General features: G+C 40.2%; 1 protein-coding gene across 1 annotated transcript; it reads right to left on the bottom strand.

The window, feature by feature from the left end:
* Positions 1-11,254: 11,254 nt before the first annotated feature.
* Positions 11,255-13,103, bottom strand: LOC137058262 (E3 SUMO-protein ligase ZBED1-like). The gene is made up of 2 exons (XM_067431504.1): positions 12,009-13,103; positions 11,255-11,722 (listed from the first exon to the last, which is right to left on the bottom strand). Exons 1-2 carry the CDS (start codon positions 13,101-13,103, stop codon positions 11,255-11,257), a joined length of 1,563 nt encoding a protein of 520 aa, XP_067287605.1.
* Positions 13,104-19,044: the final 5,941 nt, after the last annotated feature.

The raw sequence follows: 19,044 nt of genomic DNA, 5'->3' as shown, positions 1-19,044 counted from the left end.
TCGCTGGACGAATAGTTGATAAAGTGTTAAATATTAATTTTAAATCATTTAATATGTATTATGGTTCCTTTCACTGTAATTCAATGCCCCTTTGAGTTATTTGATCCGAATCAATTCCTTACAACAGTCTGAAGTAATTGATCGCTTTTATGATCTCTTTCGCCTCAATCTGCTTAAACTTGATGTCAATGTTTAAGCAGATTGAAATCCCTAAACGATCTTATAATGGATTATATCACAAACAAAATCTCAAACTCAATTTTTACAATAGACTGTTTCAAAGCAGCATTACAGTGATAACAGGAAAATAATGCAACAATGTTTATTTTGCTCTATAGTAGCTCTAGAAGAAATGAGTGTCATTGTCCAGCTTAAGTAAGTTCAGTGTTGATTTATTTCTGTTGTAAAAAAGTTAATACTTTAGTTCATTTATCTATAAAGCAGCTCTGGAGAAATAAAGTGTTGTCATCCTCCAGCTCAGTTCAGTTCAGTGCAGGCAGATCGATTATATTGTTGAATAGTATTAATATTGTATATCCCATTGTTACATCCCATCGCCACAATTACTGTACTATCGCTGAATGGTCAGGACACACCATCTCAGCTCTTCAGCGCAAAACTTGTGAGTGCAAGTGTGCTTCCTTATATACAGTTTATACTTATATACTTTTTAATACATTTTAATTCAGAAATTAAATGCATGCTTATCATTCAAGTCATTGTATGATTTGCATTTTAATGTACTTTCAAATAAATTATTACACTGAATAAATGAAAGAACAAAAAAGCATCACAGCTTTATGGGATAGCAAAGTCCACTGGTTGCACACTTCATCACACATCACACATCAGACCCAGTAGGTCATCCTATATTGTTTATCATGAATACCGTGTTTTGAGACATCCTTTGTTTGATGTCAACATTGTTGATGGTGTGCATATTTGGACGCATGGACTGTTAAGGACCTTCTCTGTATTTTTTGAGCCACACCTGCATAGTCAATGACACACTGACACATACATGTTGGCAGACTGCTAAAAAAACACACTAACACACACACACACACACACACACACACACACACACAAACTGCAAAGGTGTGATCAAGGTTCATCCTTGGATGTTCAGACAGGTATGGAAGCAGGAGCTCTGGTCCCCAAGGCTTGAGGAAATCTGGATGTACTTTTTGAATTATTGATGCAATGTAGACTATGCATAATGTAAAATACATGTGCTGGCGAGACCTGGGGCAATGCTTTGGAGGCAGGCAGGCAGGCAGGCTGTTTTCAGCGCAGCCAAAATGGGCACTAGATCCCAGTTTAGAAGTCTCGTCTGACAAGACCTGGAGCACTAAAGTGAGTACTGTTGAGAGGTTTTATGCCTACTATATAGTTTTACACTCCAGACATTAGATATAGTACACAACTACATTTATAGAAAGATTTTAGCCATTAAATTGTTTCTATAGTTGCCTTTTTTGTTTCTGTAAGAGCTTGGGTTTTGTGAATCAAATCTAAACAAATGAATATTTCAACACATGACTTAGTGCTTCTCCAGACAGCAATAATTTACCAGGCAATTCTATTAAATTTGTTCCATTCAAATCATTTAGTTTGTTGTCCTTGGATGCTTTATTGTATTATAGATTATGTTGGGCAAATCTCAATTTTTTAAAATGCATCCAAACTCTGAATCACTCAAGCTTTTGCTAGATGTTGCTCATACTTGATTTTAAAAACGTATTAGTAAATGTTGAAATTAAAATTAACCTTAGATCAGTACATGCTTCAGAAGTATTTTTCATTGTTAGTTCATGTTAAATAATTTAGTTAAATAATGGTAACAAATGGAGTCTTATTATTGCCAGGATACACACACTGGACAAGGTTACGGTGAACACACAAGTAGGTTTATTGAACCACAGGGCAGTGAATGGAGCGTGAATGGAATGATGAATGTGGATCAGTCTTACAGGATGCGTGGAGAGAATGGCAGGATACACGAAGACGACAGTATTAATGCATTACGTGCATTAATTGATTGTGGGATCTACAGCAAAATAGAGAGAGCTTTGGTGAGAACTAAACACATATTTAATTACTACAGTAGTGATTTCTCGCTAGAAATGACATCAGAAGTGTAATATGTTGGTAAAAATCGTACATTTACACACAAACTGACCCGCAAACGCAACTTCAGGACGCCATCTTTTTTTCCCAGCTCAACTGTCACTAAATGGAAAGCACAAGATTGTGGGATATCAAAGGCAGCGAAGGACACATGTACGTTGCCTTCAAAAATTGACCAGATGAAGGTATCTCAGGAGACAGGAAGTGAAGCAAACATTAGATTTGGATGCAGCTTGATGCCTTCCTGCCTTCAAATGTGTCCTCCGAAGGCAGCATTTCCCAGGTTTCGGACGCAGTCATTGAGTAGGTACTCAATGTCAATAAGTACTTACTTAATGAGTGCTAAAAGAGTATGTACTATAGCTGTGTTCCAAAGTGAAGTGTGCGCACTTCGAGGGCCGCATTTGAAGTGTGATTATGTCACAACGGCACTACGAAGGCTGTCCCAAAGTGAAGGCGGCACCTCTGAAGGCCACATTTGAAGTGCGATCACATCACAGCGGGGCGACGTAGGCTGCCGCAATTCATGAGCGACTTCAAAAAGCGCCCCCTTTGGTTCTCAGGCAAAGGAAGGGTACAGCAGATGGAAGCTTCCCACAACTTCGCAGCCTTTCCTATCCCAGAATTCATAGCACACTGGTGACTACAGGATTTGACTGGTCCACATTCCCGCGGCACTCGATCAGATTTCCCATAAAGACGGTATAGTGGTCGGTAACTCAAGTGTAGCCTGGATACTATTAAACACAACAAAGCGCTTGAAGTAAACAAAACGTTTAGTGCATTCACACAGTTCCCAGTTCCCTGCCCTGAGCAACCAAGATAAACTTTTAATTTCCCAGTTTTAACTTGCATAAATGCTATTTATTTCTCAACCATTCTCTCAATAAGAGGAATCAGTCCATTATCGCTCTTTTCGTTGTTTCTATCTTTTTTCTTTTTTTCCTGCACTTTCTTTAAATAGCCTGAAATTAAATCTGTGCGGGGCTGTATTTTCGTCCCACTCCCCGCTTATTCCGCACCGCACCATCCCGCTTACGCTTAAAATTCACTCTGTGCTCCCCCGCTTTAAATTATTTTAATCTCAATGTAGGCTAACCATAGTAGACTGATCCATTTAAATTTAGATTTTGTTTCCAGAATATCTATTTTAAATGTCCATTACAGACACTGGGAATAGGATATGATGTCCATGCAATCATTTATTTTTCTTATCATACTCAATGCCATAGCTAAAAAATTTGACAGACAAAAATAGACTAAATCAAATGCGACATCTGTGACAAAAAGGCGGTAACACTTTACAATAATAGGACATGAATAATCATGTATTAATGCATTAAATAATAGTTAACTCAACATGAACTCATGATTAGTTAAGATATGAACTAATCATGAACAAATGAGCTATCCTGAACTAAGACATGAATCATAATGATTCATTTTCATTTCATTTTCATTTATTTATTTATAAAGCACAAATAAACACAACAAAAGTTGACCACTGTGCTGTACGAAGAACAGTAATAAAAATAAGAATAATAAATAATAATATTAACAAAACAATAAAGAGAATGGGAAAAAATGCATCACTACATTTAAGCTTAAAAAGAAACCATGAGTTATAATGAATGGAATGCTTGTTTAAAAAAGTAAGACTGTAACTTCGATTTAAATTCATATATCGATGATGCAGACCTCACAGATAATGGAAGACTATTCCATATCCTAGGACCAGCCACTGAAAACACACGGTACACAGGATCGCAAACATCTTACTGACTTATTTACAATCAAAAGATCTGACAAATATGCAGGTGCCAAACCATTTAACGACTTAAAAACAAACAACAAAATTTTAAATTTAACTCTATAATGCACTGGCAACCAATGAAGAGACGCTAATACCGGAGTAATGTGTTCGCGTTTACGAAACCTTAGTTAAAAACCTAGCTGCGGCGTTTTGGACCATCTGAAGCCTTGCAATCGAAGACTGGAGTAATCCGATATACAAAGAGTTACAATAGTCCAAGCGAGATAAAACAAAGGCATGTATAACTCTTTCGAGGTCTTTTAAAGATAAAAAAGATCTGAATTTAGACAGTAGTTTAAGATGGAAAAAACATGATTTTACTACCGAATTTATATGTTTGTCAAATTTGAGGGACAAATCAAGAACAACTCCCAAATTTTTAACAGTTGGTTTGATATAAGAGTTTACTTTACCACAGTTAAGATTTAGATTTCCTTTTCCCACTGAGGGCCCAAAGACAATTGCTTCAGTCTTACACTCATTTAGATGCAAAAAATTCAAAGACATCCAAGATTGTACATCCGCTAAGCATGCAAGCAATGTTTCTGAGCCATGCTTGTCTTAGGGGTAAATAGATTTGGGTGTCGTCTGCATACAAATGAAAAGACACTCCATGCTTCCTAAAAATTGAACCTAGTGGAAGCATGTAAAGGGAAAACAAAATGGGAGCCAAAATAGACCCTTGAGGAACACCACAGGTAAGAGATGCTGCAGATGAAGTAGCATGACCAATACCTACTGAAAAGGTTCTATTACTAAGATAAGATCTGAACCAGCTCAGAGCAGTTCCTTGGATTCCCACACACTTTTCAAGGCGTGATAAAAGAATGCTATGGTCCAATGTATCAAAAGCTGCACTCAAATCTAAGAGTACTAAAATTACTGAGTTCCCAGAATCAACTAGTAATAAAATATCATTCAGTACTCTTAGAAGTGCAGACTCAGTACTATGATTTTACATAAAACCAGACTGTAATATCGAGTACTTCCCTTCGGTCTAGCACTGTCACCCCGCACATTCACCAAGTGTGTGGATGCAGCTTTGGCGCCGTTGCGTCTGCAGGGCATCCGCATACTGAATTACATCGACGACTGGTTGATCCTAGCTCATACTGAACAGATGGCGATTCAGCATCGAGATGCTGTTCTCGCACACATGTCGAAATTGGGGTTGAGGCTGAACGCCAAGAAGAGTGTGCTTTCTCCGGCTCAGAGAACCACTTTTTTAGGCGTGAACTGGGATTCGGTAATTATGCGGGAGAAAATTATCGCCAACACGCATAGCATCGATCCTGGGAGCAGTCAAAGAACCGAAGCTAGACCAGGCCATCACTGTGAAGCAGTTCCAGAAACTGTTAGGTCTCATGGCAGCAGCGTCCAACGTGATACCTTTTGGCCTGCTGAACGTGAGGCCGCTACAGTGGTGGCTCAGAACAAAAGGGTTCTCCCCGAGGGGAAACCCGCTCCGCATGATCAAAGTCACGCGGCGATGCCTACGTGCTCTGGTCATGTGGAAAAACCCTGGGTTTCTGTCCCAGGGGCCCATGTTGGGGGCTCATGTTCGTCGCGTAACGCTAACGACAGACGCCTCCCTCACGGGTTGGGGTGCGACCATGAGTGGCCATTCATCCCAGGGTCTATGGCAGGAACACCAGCGGCATTGGCACATAAATCGGCTAGAGATGCTCGCTGTGTTTCTTGCATTGAAACAGTTTCTGCCCGACCTCAGGGGCCATCATGTACTAGTCAGGACAGACAACACATTGGTGGTCGCCTATATAAATCATCAGGGGGGTCTGAGGTCCCGTCCTTTATACAAATTGGCACGTCAGATCCTCCTGTGGGCCCAAGGGAAACTGCTGTCCATCAGAGCAGTTTATATCCCAGGGGTCCTAAATCAGGAAGCGGACATTCTGTCGAGGCAGGGGCCGAGGCCCGGGGAATGGAGACTCCACCCCGAGGTGGTGGAGCTCCTATGGCAAAAATATGGGAAAGCAGAGATTCTCGGCAGGGTTGACCCCCTTCACAATAAAGGTGTACGTGGCGGCCCTGGCTGCCTTTCACGTCCCTTTGGGTGGAGTCTCTTTGGGAAGACACCCTTTAATTACACGTTTCCTCCGTGGTACCTTAAGGTTGAGGCCGGCTGTGCACTCGAGGGTCCCGGCAGGGGACTTGGCCATTGTGTTACGGGGCTTATCTGAGCCTCCGTTTGAACCTTTAGAGGAGGTTTCAGAGAAGTTCCTCACCCTAAAAACCATCTTTCTTTTGGCCATTTCATCTCTTAAAAGAATAGGAGATATTCAGTCCCTGTCAGTAGGGCCCTCATGTCTAGAGTTTGCGCCTGGTATGGTAGAGGCTTTTCTGCATCCCAGACCAGGTTACATCCCCAAGGTTCCTACGAGCCTACAGGGCCCCATTACTCTACAAGCCTTCTGTCCTCCTCCATTTTCGACGTCAGACCAGGAAAGATTAAATCTGCTGTGCCCGGTCAGGGCGTTAGACGCATATGTCCACAGAGCTGCCCTGTGGAGAAAGACTGATCCAACTCTTTGTCTGTTTCGGAGCCCCGAAGAAGGGGGCTCCAGTGTCTAAGCAGAGAAAAAGCAAGTGGGTGGTTGAGGCCATCTCACTTGCTTATGAGGCAGTCGGGCAGCCGTCTCCACTGGCTGTCCGGGTGCACTCTACCAGGGGTATGGCTGCTTCTAAAGAACTTTTGTCGGGGGCTACCCTCCAAGATATTTGCAATGCGGCAGGCTGGTCTTCGCCGCTAACTTTCGTCAGATTCTACGAGTTAGATTTGGCATCTACTGTTTGGGCGCAGGTGCTTTCGTAGTCGTGTGCGCTACGGCTTCACACATACAAAGCACTTGGTCCCATGGCGATGTGGGTATAAGCGTTCTCACAGCGTTTCGACGCAGCTCGAGTTACCTGAAAGGGAACATCTCAGTTACGTATGTAACCCTAGTTCCATGAGGGAACGAGACGCTGCGTCGCCAGGCCATACTCCCGGCGTGCCCGTGATCACTTACTTCAGGCTTTATCAGAAGCTAGTTCCTGTTTGTGTTCACGGACGCTTTATAGTTTCCGGTCGATGACGTCATCACTCCGACGATCGATCGATCTTCCGATGGAATGGTTCTACACTCGCTTCACGACGAATTAACGCAGAGGCGTTCTCACAGTGTTCTCACAGCGTTTCGACACAGCATCTCGTTCCTTAATGGAACTAGGGTTACATACGTAACCGAGACGTTACCTTTACACATTAACTCATAACGTCAGCAGGCACAACTTTATTTTTAGCATTTTAAAAACATTTTAATCATTGTAATGCATCACTGTATGACTTTACAATGATAGCTTCTTCACTTTGAGCCACAAACTCTAAACAGCGAACTGGTAAAGGTAGCACATACATATGTTGTTTTTAGAGTAAAGGTATGTTATTATTATTATTTTTTCAGATTGACTATATGTCTTGTCAAATTACTATAATTTGTGACAACTTAATGAATGAATGAATGAGGCATTTAGTGCTTTCATATGTACTACTGTACACCCAAAGTGCTTTACACTAATGTCAGGGTTCTCTCCTCAACCACCAGCAGTGTGCGGCCACAATATAACTGCGCCAGAGCACTTACCACACACCAGAGATAGGTGGAGAGGAGAGAGGGTGATAAAGCCAATTCAGTGGATGGGGATTATTAGGAGGCTATGATTGGTAAGGGCCAATCGAGGGAATTTGGCCAGGACACCAGGGTTACACCCCTACTCTTTTATGAGAAATGTCATGGGATTTTTGAATGACCACAGAGAGTCAGGACCTCAGTTTAACGTCTCATCCAAAGGACGGTGCTCTTTCTGAGAGTGTCTCCCCAATGTCTCTGAGTTATTTTAATACATGTCTAAGCTTAGGATCTGTCCCTGCTTTTTTCAAACATGCTGTGGTCAGGCCTTTTCTCAAAAAAACTAATCTGGATCCCTCAGTTTTGTTCAATTTCAGGCCAGTTTCCCATCTTCCTTTTCTTTCAAAAGTATTAGAAAAGGTTGTTTTTATACAATTACATTCCTATTTGGAAAATATCTCTCTGTTTGAGAAATTTCAGTCAGGATTCCGTTCACGACACAGCACTGAGTCTGCGCTTTTAAAGGTGCATAAGGATATTGCTCGGTTTGTTGATGCCAAGAGCCCTGTTATTTTAGTGTTACTTGATCTCACGGCGGCCTTTGATACAGTAGACCAATGGATAGATCTGCAATCCTCCTGCCTCGCCTCGAACACTGGCATTAAGGGTACTGTGTTCCAATGGTTCTCCTCATATTTAACCAACAGAACCTTTTCTGTTGCGATTGGGAACTCGTCCTCCTCGTCCACTTCTCTCTCCTGCGGGGTGCCACAAGGCTCCCTTCTAGGGCCGGTTTTATTTTCGCTTTATATGTTGCCTCTTGGATCCATTATAGACAGGCATAACATATCTTATTACTGCTATGCTGATGATTTGCAAGTTTATCTGCCGTTAAGTCCAAAAAACACTGATGCAGTTGGGTCACTAATAGATTGCATTGACAATATTAAATTATGGTTAGCGCAAAACTTTCTTCATTTAAATGCAGAGAAGACTGAATATATTCTATTTGGTGAGTCTGCAACCTCTGATCTTAGCATTCTGACATCAAAGCTTAGACCGACAACTAGAAATCTTGGTGTCACTTTTGATAGTAGCCTGAAATTTGATAAACAGATTGATAGTGTGGTTAAAGCTAGTTATTTTCAGCTACGTCTATTAGCCAAGGTCAAATCATTTTTAAATCGTTCTGACCTTGAGAAAGCTATTCAAGCTTTTATTAGTTCAAGATTAGACTATTGTAATGCGCTTTATGCTGGTGTCTCACAGTCATCCCTCAGGCGCCTTCAGTTGGTGCAGAATGCGGCAGCCGATCTTTTAACCAATACACGTTAACATGAGCATATAACTCCAATTCTCTCATCGCTTCACTGGCTTCCAGTTTGCTTTAGAGTTGATTTTAAAATTCTATTGTTTGTTTTTAAAGCTCTCAATGGCCTTGCACCACAGTATATATCAGAGATGCTAGCTTTGCATCAGCCAAATAGGACTCTTAGATCAGCTAACCAATTTTTGCTGGAAGTCCCAAGGACACGGTACAAACACTGGGGTGATCAGGCTTTTTCTGTAGCTGGGCCCAGACTCTGGAACAAGCTCCCTGCAGATTTACGTACAATCACTGACCTGGGCCTCTTTAAGGCTAAGCTTAAAACTCATTTATTTAAACTGGCTTTTCATGTTTAGCAGTTGCTGTCGCTGTGGCATTCTTTGTATTTTATTGCGTGTAAATGTTTTGTTTTATTAGTTGTATAATTATTTTTATTGGAAAGCACTTTGATTCACTTTGTGTGTTGTAAAGGGCTGTATAAATAAATATTGATTGATTGATTGATTGATTGATTGATTGATTGATTGATTGATTGATTGATTGTTGATTTTGTGAAGTCCTGTGACAGCAGTGGAGATCTTGTGAGAAACTGGAAGGAGTATTTTTGACACAGAAATACTCCATCAAACGTCCAACTTAGTTTTTTGAAAATGTGTCCATGTTTAGGATGGGAATCCAAGTCTTTAGCAGTGTAAAAAGCTCAGAATGCATGAAACAGCAATTCACACCAATTCAATACTATCATTAGTCATTGAATGCCACATAACAGATTTGATTTGAATGAACAGTTGGGATACCGTTATCATTCGCTTCCCAACCCCAAAGAGCAAAAAAAGGTTATGTGAATTGCAATTATATTTATTAGTGTTGAACAAATGCTTTAGAAATTTTTAATTTCAACATAGATTATCACAAACTGCAGCCAATCAACACACATATATTTCCAACTGAAAACAACATGAAGAAGAAAAAAGCATCGTTTTTATATTGTGTGTGTGTGAATGATAAATTCTCTTGTTTTCACTGGAAGTTCGGCAGCTGCCATACTGAAAGCTAACAGAAACACTAGGTGCGTGGAGCACTGTAATCGGTTTAAAAGTCCAATCCGAATGAAAATGCTCCATAAACACCTCATTAGGAATACAAATGCCCAAGGCAAGGCAGGCAAGGCAAGTTTATTTAAATAGCACATTTCATACACAATGGCAATTCAAAGTGCTTTACATAGAAAGGAATAAAAATAGGGATAAAAATGCATAAGAAAAAGAATTAAAAACAAATAGAATGATGATAACCAAAGAAAATAACAAAGGTAAACTAAAACAGTTATAATTTTTTTTAATTACGCATAGATAAGGTGCAATCAGTCGGACATACAGTGGCACAAAGCTCATTCAGTGATGAAAGCATGAACCAGTTTCTCTAAGTCTTGCCTGGAAACAAAGCATCTAATTCTTGCAATATTTTTCAGATGATAGTATGCTGATTTAGTTATTGCTTTGACATGACTACTGAAACTCAGGTCTGACTCCAAAATCACCCCAAGATTCCTGACTTGATTTTTTGTTATCAGACCTTTAGCCTCAAGATATGTGTTCACCTTGAGAATTTCATCTTTGTTTCCAAATTTAGTGATTTCAGTTTTGTCTTTGTTTTACTGAAGATAGTTTTGGCACATCCAGTTGTTAATTTCATCAATGCATTTGCACAGGGAGTCAATGGGGCTGTAGTCATTACGTGACAGTGCTAAGTAGAGCTGGGTATCGTCAGCATAGCTGTGGTAAGCAATAGGGCTGTGTATTGCCAAGTATCTGGCGATACGATACGTATCACGATACAGGGGTTGCGATACGATATATATTGCGATACTGTAAGCAAGGCGATATATTGGGATATTTCTTATTTTAGTCATAGGATACAATTTTAGGAAAGCTGTCATAAAGAACACACCACCATATGCAAACCAAAATGTTTTTTATTGAACCAGAACACCATGCCTTTGCATTAATTAGTGATTGAACCACTTTTTGTGCAGTACAAGGGTGAAAAATAAAGTGCTTGCAGGATTCCTTAGTAAAATGAAATGTATAAAATAAGCTGTTATAAACAGCATTTTTAGACCCTGCTTTAAAGGTTCACAGTTTCAGTTTACAATTGTAACAACCAGTGTCCTGTCATTTTGAGCAGAACAAAAAATTGCATCTGCTTAATATCAATGAAAAATAAAGTGCTTGCAGGATTCCTAAAGAAAACAAAACAAATATAAACTATAAAATACTTACAGATGATGAACATTCCCAGAACCTATAAACTTGGATTGCACTGTTTTTTCCCCATTTGTATTTATATTTGTCTTTATTTTTTAATGTCAAGGTTTTTCTGGAGAAAGATAAGCTGGTCAACATGCTCAGATTTCAGGGTACTTCTGTGTGCAGTTACAATGTCTCCTGCGGTGGAGAAAACTCTTTCCGCAGAAACACTTGTGCCCGGAATGCACAGGAAACCCTTTGCTAGTTTGGAGAGCTCGGGGTATGCATGTTCATGTTCTTTCCACCAACTGAGTGGGTTTTCTTGGAGAGGCAAAGGTTTTCCTTCTCTAAACCTCTTAATCTCAGCTGCGGCAGTATCATGTGCAGATTTTGGTGGCATGCTGTTTTCAGAAGTGGCAAATACCGTTCCAAGCAAATCAGCTAGTGCACATGATCTCCTTGGTCTGTTTATGGGTTGCAGGGAAGTGGAGGTAGAGCCATCTTCATAGTCAGGTAGACTGTGATCTTCAACATCCTTTGACTGGACAGTCTCCTCTACTTCTCGAGCTTGCTGCTGGAAAAACATCAAATTTATTTATTTATTATAGTAAATTGGCATTAACTTTCACAACAAAATCAGATCAAGAGTAAAAAAATATCCTATTGCATATATTTATTTTGTAAATAATTTTAAAATAAGTACAACTATTTATTAAAACAAAATTTAACCAATGAATGTTTGTATCATCGTTTGTATCAATGTTTGTTTTATCTATATTAACTGATACACTTAAAAATTATCATGTATGTAATAAAAAACAAGTAGCCTTATTTATTAATGTATTTATTTATTTACTTACTTGCTTCTTTATGGCAGCCAACACAGCATCAGCCAAGTTGGAGTAGGTATCTTGTATCTCCATTTCAGAGAGAAAGGGTAGATCCTTAAACCTTGGATCCAGAGCTGATGACATGTGCAGTGTTTCCCTCTCATTGGCATATCTCTTTCCCAGATCTTGTGCTGTAGCAGCCTTGATGTCCTTCACTGTCTTTGTATCATCTGGGCTTTCTTCTGTGCTCATGACAAGCTTTGAATAAAATGGTGCAATGACAGAAAGAGTGGGCATGCTCTCTTCTGACATTACCAATGTGGCATTCTTCATTGGCTTCAGTGCCTTGAGCACTTCCTCAGCACATGTGATGTCAGCTTCATTCAGTGTGAATACATCCTTTTCACTCTTTCTGACCTCTGTTGAAAGTAGTGCTGCATAGATGGCTGGTTGTTGATCTAAAAATCTATCGATCATGTCATAAGAGCTATTCCACCGCATGACAACATCTGTAATTAACCTGTGTTTTGGTAGCTGGAGCAGGTCTTGTTTTTGTTTTAGCTGGTGGCTGGCTATGGTGCTGTGTCTGAAAAAGCTCGTAACACGTCTGATCCTGCCATGGAGTCGCTCCACTGCTGGCAACTTTAGTGCTTTCTGAGAAGCGAGATTCAGGCTGTGCGCAAAACATCGGATGTGGGTCATGTTTGCAAGTCCAGCCGCGACATTCATATTGGATGCGTTGTCTGTTACAATCACTGGATGTTTATCTTCAAAACCCCATTCAATGACGGCCTTCTTTAGTAATTCTGCAATGTTATCCCCTGTGTGACTGTCGTGCATGGCTCTTGTCTGTAGTACATACGAGACCAGATTCCACTCAGTTGTTATGTAGTGCGCTGTTATCGTTACGAACGATTCAGTGGCCCGGGATGTCCAAGCATCACATGACAAAGCCACTCTCTCAGCTAAGCTAAGAGATTCTATTACGCTAATTTTTACCTCGTTGTACAAGTTGGGCACAGCAATGTCCGTAATGTGCTGGCGGGATGGTATGGCATAGCGAGGCTCCAAAGTTTTCAGCATATGATGGAAGCCTTCGTTCTCAACGACACTGAGAGGGCACATATCTTTGCAAATAACATAAAGCAGTGACTGCGTTATTTTTGTTGCACGCGTTGAGGCCTAACGTTACATCCGAATGGTGCCTCGTAATGTGCGCCCTCAGATTGGTTGTGTTCTTCGAATATTTGACTTTGGCGTTACACATTTTACAAACCGCAACATCTTTGTCAATCTCGTTTGTTCCTTGTCTGTACCGAAAGCCGAAATGACGCCACACGTCGGCTTTGTATACCGAAGCGGGTGCTGGTACTATTCTGTCATCTGCCATTACTATCAGAGAACTATATTAACGTAAACATTAGTGACGTGTCATTACGCTAGTACTTCCTGTCTCTGTTTAAGTTCAGAGATTAGAAGACTGCGATTTAGCGGCCGAGATATAAACCGAACAAAATGAAACTGCCATGATTTTTTTTTTTTATTTTTTATTTTTATAAATATCGATATTGCGTTTTTGAGAATCGATACAGTATCGCCAAACAAAATATTGCGATACTCACGTGTATCAATATTTTCTTACACCCCTAGTAAGCAATATTGTTATTTTTCATTATTTGGCTCAGTGGCAGCATATACAGGTTAAACAGGAGTGTTGCAAGAATTGACCCTTGTGGGACTCCACATGTCATGAATGTCCACTCAGACTTATGGTCTCCTATACTCACATAATAACCTCTCCTTTCTAAGTATGACCTGAACCATTTGAGGACCATTCCAGAAAGCCCGACCCAGTTTTCCAGCCTGTCAAGAAGAATGTTGTGGTCAACAGTATCGAATGCAGCACTGAGGTCAAGTAGAACCAGAATTGATGTTTTGCCTGTATCAGTATTTAAGCGAAAATCATTTATAATCTTTATGAGCGCTGTCTCTGTGCTGTGATACGGTCGGAAACCAGATTGAAAATTGTCAAAGAATCCGTTTGAGTTTAAGAATTTGTTCAGTTGATTGAAAACGACTTTTTCAATGATATTGCCAATGAAGCAGAGATTTGAGATTGGTCTGTAATTGCTCAATATGGAGTTATCCAGATTTCTCTTTGTCAGAAGAGGCTTAGCTATTGCAGTTTTAAGGACGGTTGGAAAAGTCCTATAGAGAAGTGAGGAGTTCACCACTTCTAGGAGATCTGCTTCTAAACAGTTAAACACACTTTTGAAAAAAGAAGTGGGGAGTGTGTCAAGGGTGCAGGTTGATGTTTTAAGGTGCTGTACTGTCTTCTAAAATTTTACCGTCAATTGTTTCAAAATTAGACATAATAATTTTCTGTGGTTTTGGTCTGATCTGTCTGTCCCCAGAGCAACTCAAGGATGTGCTGATTGCCTTTCTGATATTTTTGATTGTGCCTCGGGAGGTTTGTTAGTCTGTCTACAGTAGCAAAAAGAGTGCGAATGTTGTTTATGTGTCTGTTTATAATATTAGAGAAGAAGGTCTGTCTAGCTTTGCCTAATTCAACATTGAAAGCATGAAGGCTGTCTTTATAGATGTTATAATGGACTATAAGTTTTGTTTTCCGCCACTTTCGTTCAGATTTTCTGCATTGTCTTTTCATTATTTGAACTGCTGTTGAGTTTCTCCATGGTGCCTTTTGTTTGCCATTAGGGATGTCCCGATCCGATCACGTGATCGGAAATCGGGCCCGTTCACATGATTTCAGACTAGATCGGAATCGGACGTTGCATCCCGATCAGGACTCGGATATATATGTATATTATGGGGTGAGGTGAGCAGGGGTGCCGTTTAAAAGGTGCGCACTTGCACCGCGGTTCATCTCACATCTGATGACGCATCAATAATATGGGTTATAACTTGAAAATAATGCTTTATGTATGTTTCTGTAGATGGATACACGTGCCGGCTCCTCATGCATTACAACAGCGCTAATAAAAGAAAAACGTGGGCAAAGCGGTCTATCTGTGTAAACTTTGTTCAATTCATTTTCACCGTCATCACCCGTGTATATTCGCCAGAAGACCCGAATGAGAGCGCGCGTGCTGATCTGTCTCTGTGCATCATCCGAAAGCGCGCACTCGTCTCACACCGCACAAATATTGAGTTCTCTTTCAAGTCTTGCGCTTAAACGGACCAACTCACACAAGAAGTATGTCAACATGTCCATCTTGATGAGTATCCAAGCAGACATAGTCTGAATATGCCTTAAGAGGACTTTATACAGTCGAGAAAGACGACGCAGAGCCTTCCATTAGGTCTTAAAGGGGCAGTAGCCTTTACTGCTGTCTGTTTAATGTCAAACAAAAGATAAGGAATCACCACTGCTCTTGATTGAATAGCTTTTGTAAGGATTAGTCTTTAATTTAAACAGTTAAATATGCAGCTATTTTACATTTGATGAGCCTACTTTATTCAATTTCTCTACCTAAAAACTAATGTAAGACCTATAAAATTCTGAAAAGCATTGTTAATTACACTTCAATCAAATTACACTTCAAATATTTTTTCATTTGATTTCATTTTAAGTGTTCTTTTTTTAAATAAGTTTAGTTTTAGTTAGTTATTTGATGCTATAAAAACAGCTGTGTGATGTCATGATTGACAGCTGAGATCGACTCTGAGTGAAGTTGTCACTGAGGCACTAACAGACTTTTTTCTGGATTTTTGGGAGCAGATTATTTAATTTAATTTCCATAACTGTTTATTTCACACCAACTTTATTAATTGTTCTACATCTGTGAGAGTAGGCCTATGGGTGTGCTTTTGATATCGACATTGTACTTCCTGCTCTGCTCAACTCCGGACTTTTTTATATTTACTGTTGCACTAAAATCCAAAAGTGAAGAATTTATGTTATTTATTACTTGATTGTTCAAGCTACCTCACAGAAGTGCTCTGTTTGTTAGAGTTGTTGAATGTTAAAATAAGGTGAATAAAATAAAAAATAAGGAACATCCTGGTTGGTTTTTAGCTCTTCTTTATTTTTTTTTAATGTATTATAGAAGTATCGGATCGGGACTCGGTATCGGCAGATACTCAAAATCTAATCGGACTCGGACTCGAAGGCAAAAAAACCTGATCGGGACATCCCTATTTGCCACTCTTTTTCCTGACTTTCAGAGGAGCAATATCATCAATTACACTCTTAGGAGTCAAGGAGAAAATCAACAAAGTCTGCAGATATGCTTGGTTTTAGAGATAAAGCCTTCATAAACAGCACATTAGTGTTCTCATTTAAGCATCTCTTTTTGACAGAGACAGATCTAGCTTCAATGGCAGGAGAGATTGATATGTCAAAGAAAATACAGAAATGATCAGACAGTGCCACATCCTTAATAACAATCAATGAAATGTTTAGACCCTTACTGATAAGTAAATCTAGAGTGTGTCCACGATTATGGTAAATGGTAAATGGACTGCATTTATATAGCGCTTTTATCCAAAGCGCTTTACATTTTGCCTCACATTCACCCATTCATACACCGACGGTGATGTCAGCCATGTAAGGCGCCATCCAGCTCGTCGGGAGCAGCTGGGGTTGGGTGTCTTGCTCATGGACACTTCGACACTTGGTCAGGTGGAACCGGGGATTGAACCACCAACCTTCTGGTTTGTAGACAATCTACATGAACCACTGAGCCACTGCCGCCTATTATGTGTAGGTCCATGAACATTCTGTGTCAAATCAAAAGTGTTAAGAACAGTCATGAGCTCTTTTTATGTACTGGATTCAATATTGTCTATGTGAATGTTAAAATACCCAGCAATAGCAAAACAGTCAAACTCGGAGGAAATTATTGATAACAGTTCTGTAAATTCCTCAATAAAGGCTGGAGAGTAGTTTGGAGGCCTGTAAACAATGATAAGCAGGATGCGTGGAGCACTTTTTAACACAATACCCAGATATTCTAGAGACAAATATTCACCAAATGACACTTGCTTACATTGAAAGACATCTTTAAAAAGAGCAGCAACACCCCCACCTCTTCTAACTGCTCTGCAAACACTCATAAAAGTAAAGTTAGGAGGGGCTGCTTCATTTAGGACTGTTGCACTACAGTTTTCTAACCACGTTTCATTTAAAAGCAAAAAATCAAGGTTGTTTGTGGTTATTACGTTTCTCGCTGACTAGAAATGATTTGTTCTTAAGTGAACAGATGTTTAAAAGTGCTAACTTAACAGTATTAATTTTTTCACCCACATTAGTCTTAGTTTGACAAGTGACAGGCAGCAGATTATATTGCTTTTGTTAAACGGCCTGACAAGGCCTTAGACTTTCTTTCACGTAACAGAACAGAGATAGAGAAAGAGGCAGGCACACTGGGTTCCCACTTGTTTTGTAAACATTTACTGTTACTGTTATCATAGAGGACCCAAAACACATCACTGAGTATGGGCCCTGGCAGGGCCGGATTGAGACTCATTTTCAGCCCTGGAGTTTCATGCCTTAGACCGGCCCACTTTAGTTCACGACTGTGTTACGGCCCAGGTCTAGGGCAGGACCGCAACATAAATGACAACACAAAAATGGCTGTTCAAGTACTCATTTTATTTACTCGGTTTCTTAGATTTTTTGTATCAAGTCTTTTGTGAGGCAGCCATTTGAGAACTCCAACAGAACATAAAATAAATAAGCAAAATAACGGAAGCAAATGATCAGGGGTGAGCAAATGCCAAAACAATAAACAAAAGAACACTAACTTCCCATTAATAACCTAACTCCACTGTGCATCAAAAATAAAGAAACCAAAATACAGCAACATAACCTGCCTCCCTATCTATCCAAAAACAGGAGAAAAAGGTGGGGGCCAAGTGCCCTACAAAATAAATAAGGCACTCACCCCCTACAGCTTCACATGTGTTCAACAAACAGGTACATAGGACATAGACATTCAAGACATAAAGCTCTCACGATATTTAACAGCACCCTGTTAGAATATAACTCGATTTACCAGCATTTTCACTAAAGCTGACCACCAGAGCTAACACATCAGCAATGATAATCAAGGAGAGATTCACATAAATGAGATAAAGACACATAACAAAGAGTGTGCGGTAAGGTAAAAGGCGAGAGCCAAAAGTGAGAGCGCCCTCCGGGGAGACTTGGAGGAATGTTATAGTCCAGGCCTCATCTCTGGTCCAACCACTGACGGTCTCTCATTAAACCTTGAGCCAATCCTGCGAGAGAGGAGACACAGGAACATACAATATGTCACAGACATAACACCCCCACCCTTAAAATTACAAATAAATAAATTTGTAATACAAACAAAACTTATTTTAGATGGATTTACACAGTAAGAATTCTGTTTGATGGGAGAACAACCACCCACATCAATTTCATGCTCCAACACTGTGGTTTCACTGGACACATCAGAGAAAAGACACAGAAACTTTTCAATTAGAGCAATATCATCATCCTTCTGTACCGCCATGGCAACACACTTATCCAATGACGGGTCAGCTTTTTGTGCAGCAGCCAGCTGCTCCCTCCCTGTTCCCAACAGAGACTCAAGTCGGACTGCAACAGCTTGATCAGGAACACGGACCTTAGAAAAAACATCCTGCACACACTCATTTCCATCAGTCATGAATGTTTCAGACACATCTAGAACATCAAATTTTCTAGTCTGAGCGCGTGTCACCGCACAGGCAGGAAAAACAGACGGAAATTGTCGACCCACATCATTCTGTTCGCGCAACTCAGTCACATCTGGGGTATCCACTACGATCGGCTGAGGAAACACTTTCCCACCAGCAATATCGTTACCCAAAATCAGATCGACTCCAACAGGAAGCTGGGAGCGTACCCCCAACTTCGTGAAGCCTGTGAACAAATCAGACGGGAGATAAACTGCATGTAAAGGTACTTTAACACAGCCAAGCTCGATGCCACGGATTAACACACTCGATCCGCAGTATGATTGTTCAGAAAATTCTAGCGCACTTTCCAAGATGAAAGACTGAACGGACCCGGTATCTATTAAGATGGTAATAG

Source organism: Pseudorasbora parva, chromosome 22, assembly GCF_024679245.1.
Source record: "Pseudorasbora parva isolate DD20220531a chromosome 22, ASM2467924v1, whole genome shotgun sequence".
NCBI classification, from domain to species: Eukaryota; Metazoa; Chordata; class Actinopteri; order Cypriniformes; family Gobionidae; genus Pseudorasbora; species Pseudorasbora parva.
The sequence above is the reverse complement of the archived record's forward strand: the minus strand, read 5'-3'. Positions and strand labels throughout refer to the sequence as shown.

What these genes read in the sequence shown, in the direction of transcription:
- LOC137058262 (XM_067431504.1), bottom strand. Translation starts at nt 13,103, where the DNA reads ATGTGCCCTCTCAGTGTCGTTGAGAACGAAGGCTTCCATCATATGCTG. An exon ending in TGGCTGCCATAAAGAAGCAA is followed by an intron (nt 11,723 to 12,008) that starts GTAAGTAAATAA and finishes ATGTTTTTCCAG; the next exon opens with CAGCAAGCTCGAGAAGTAGA.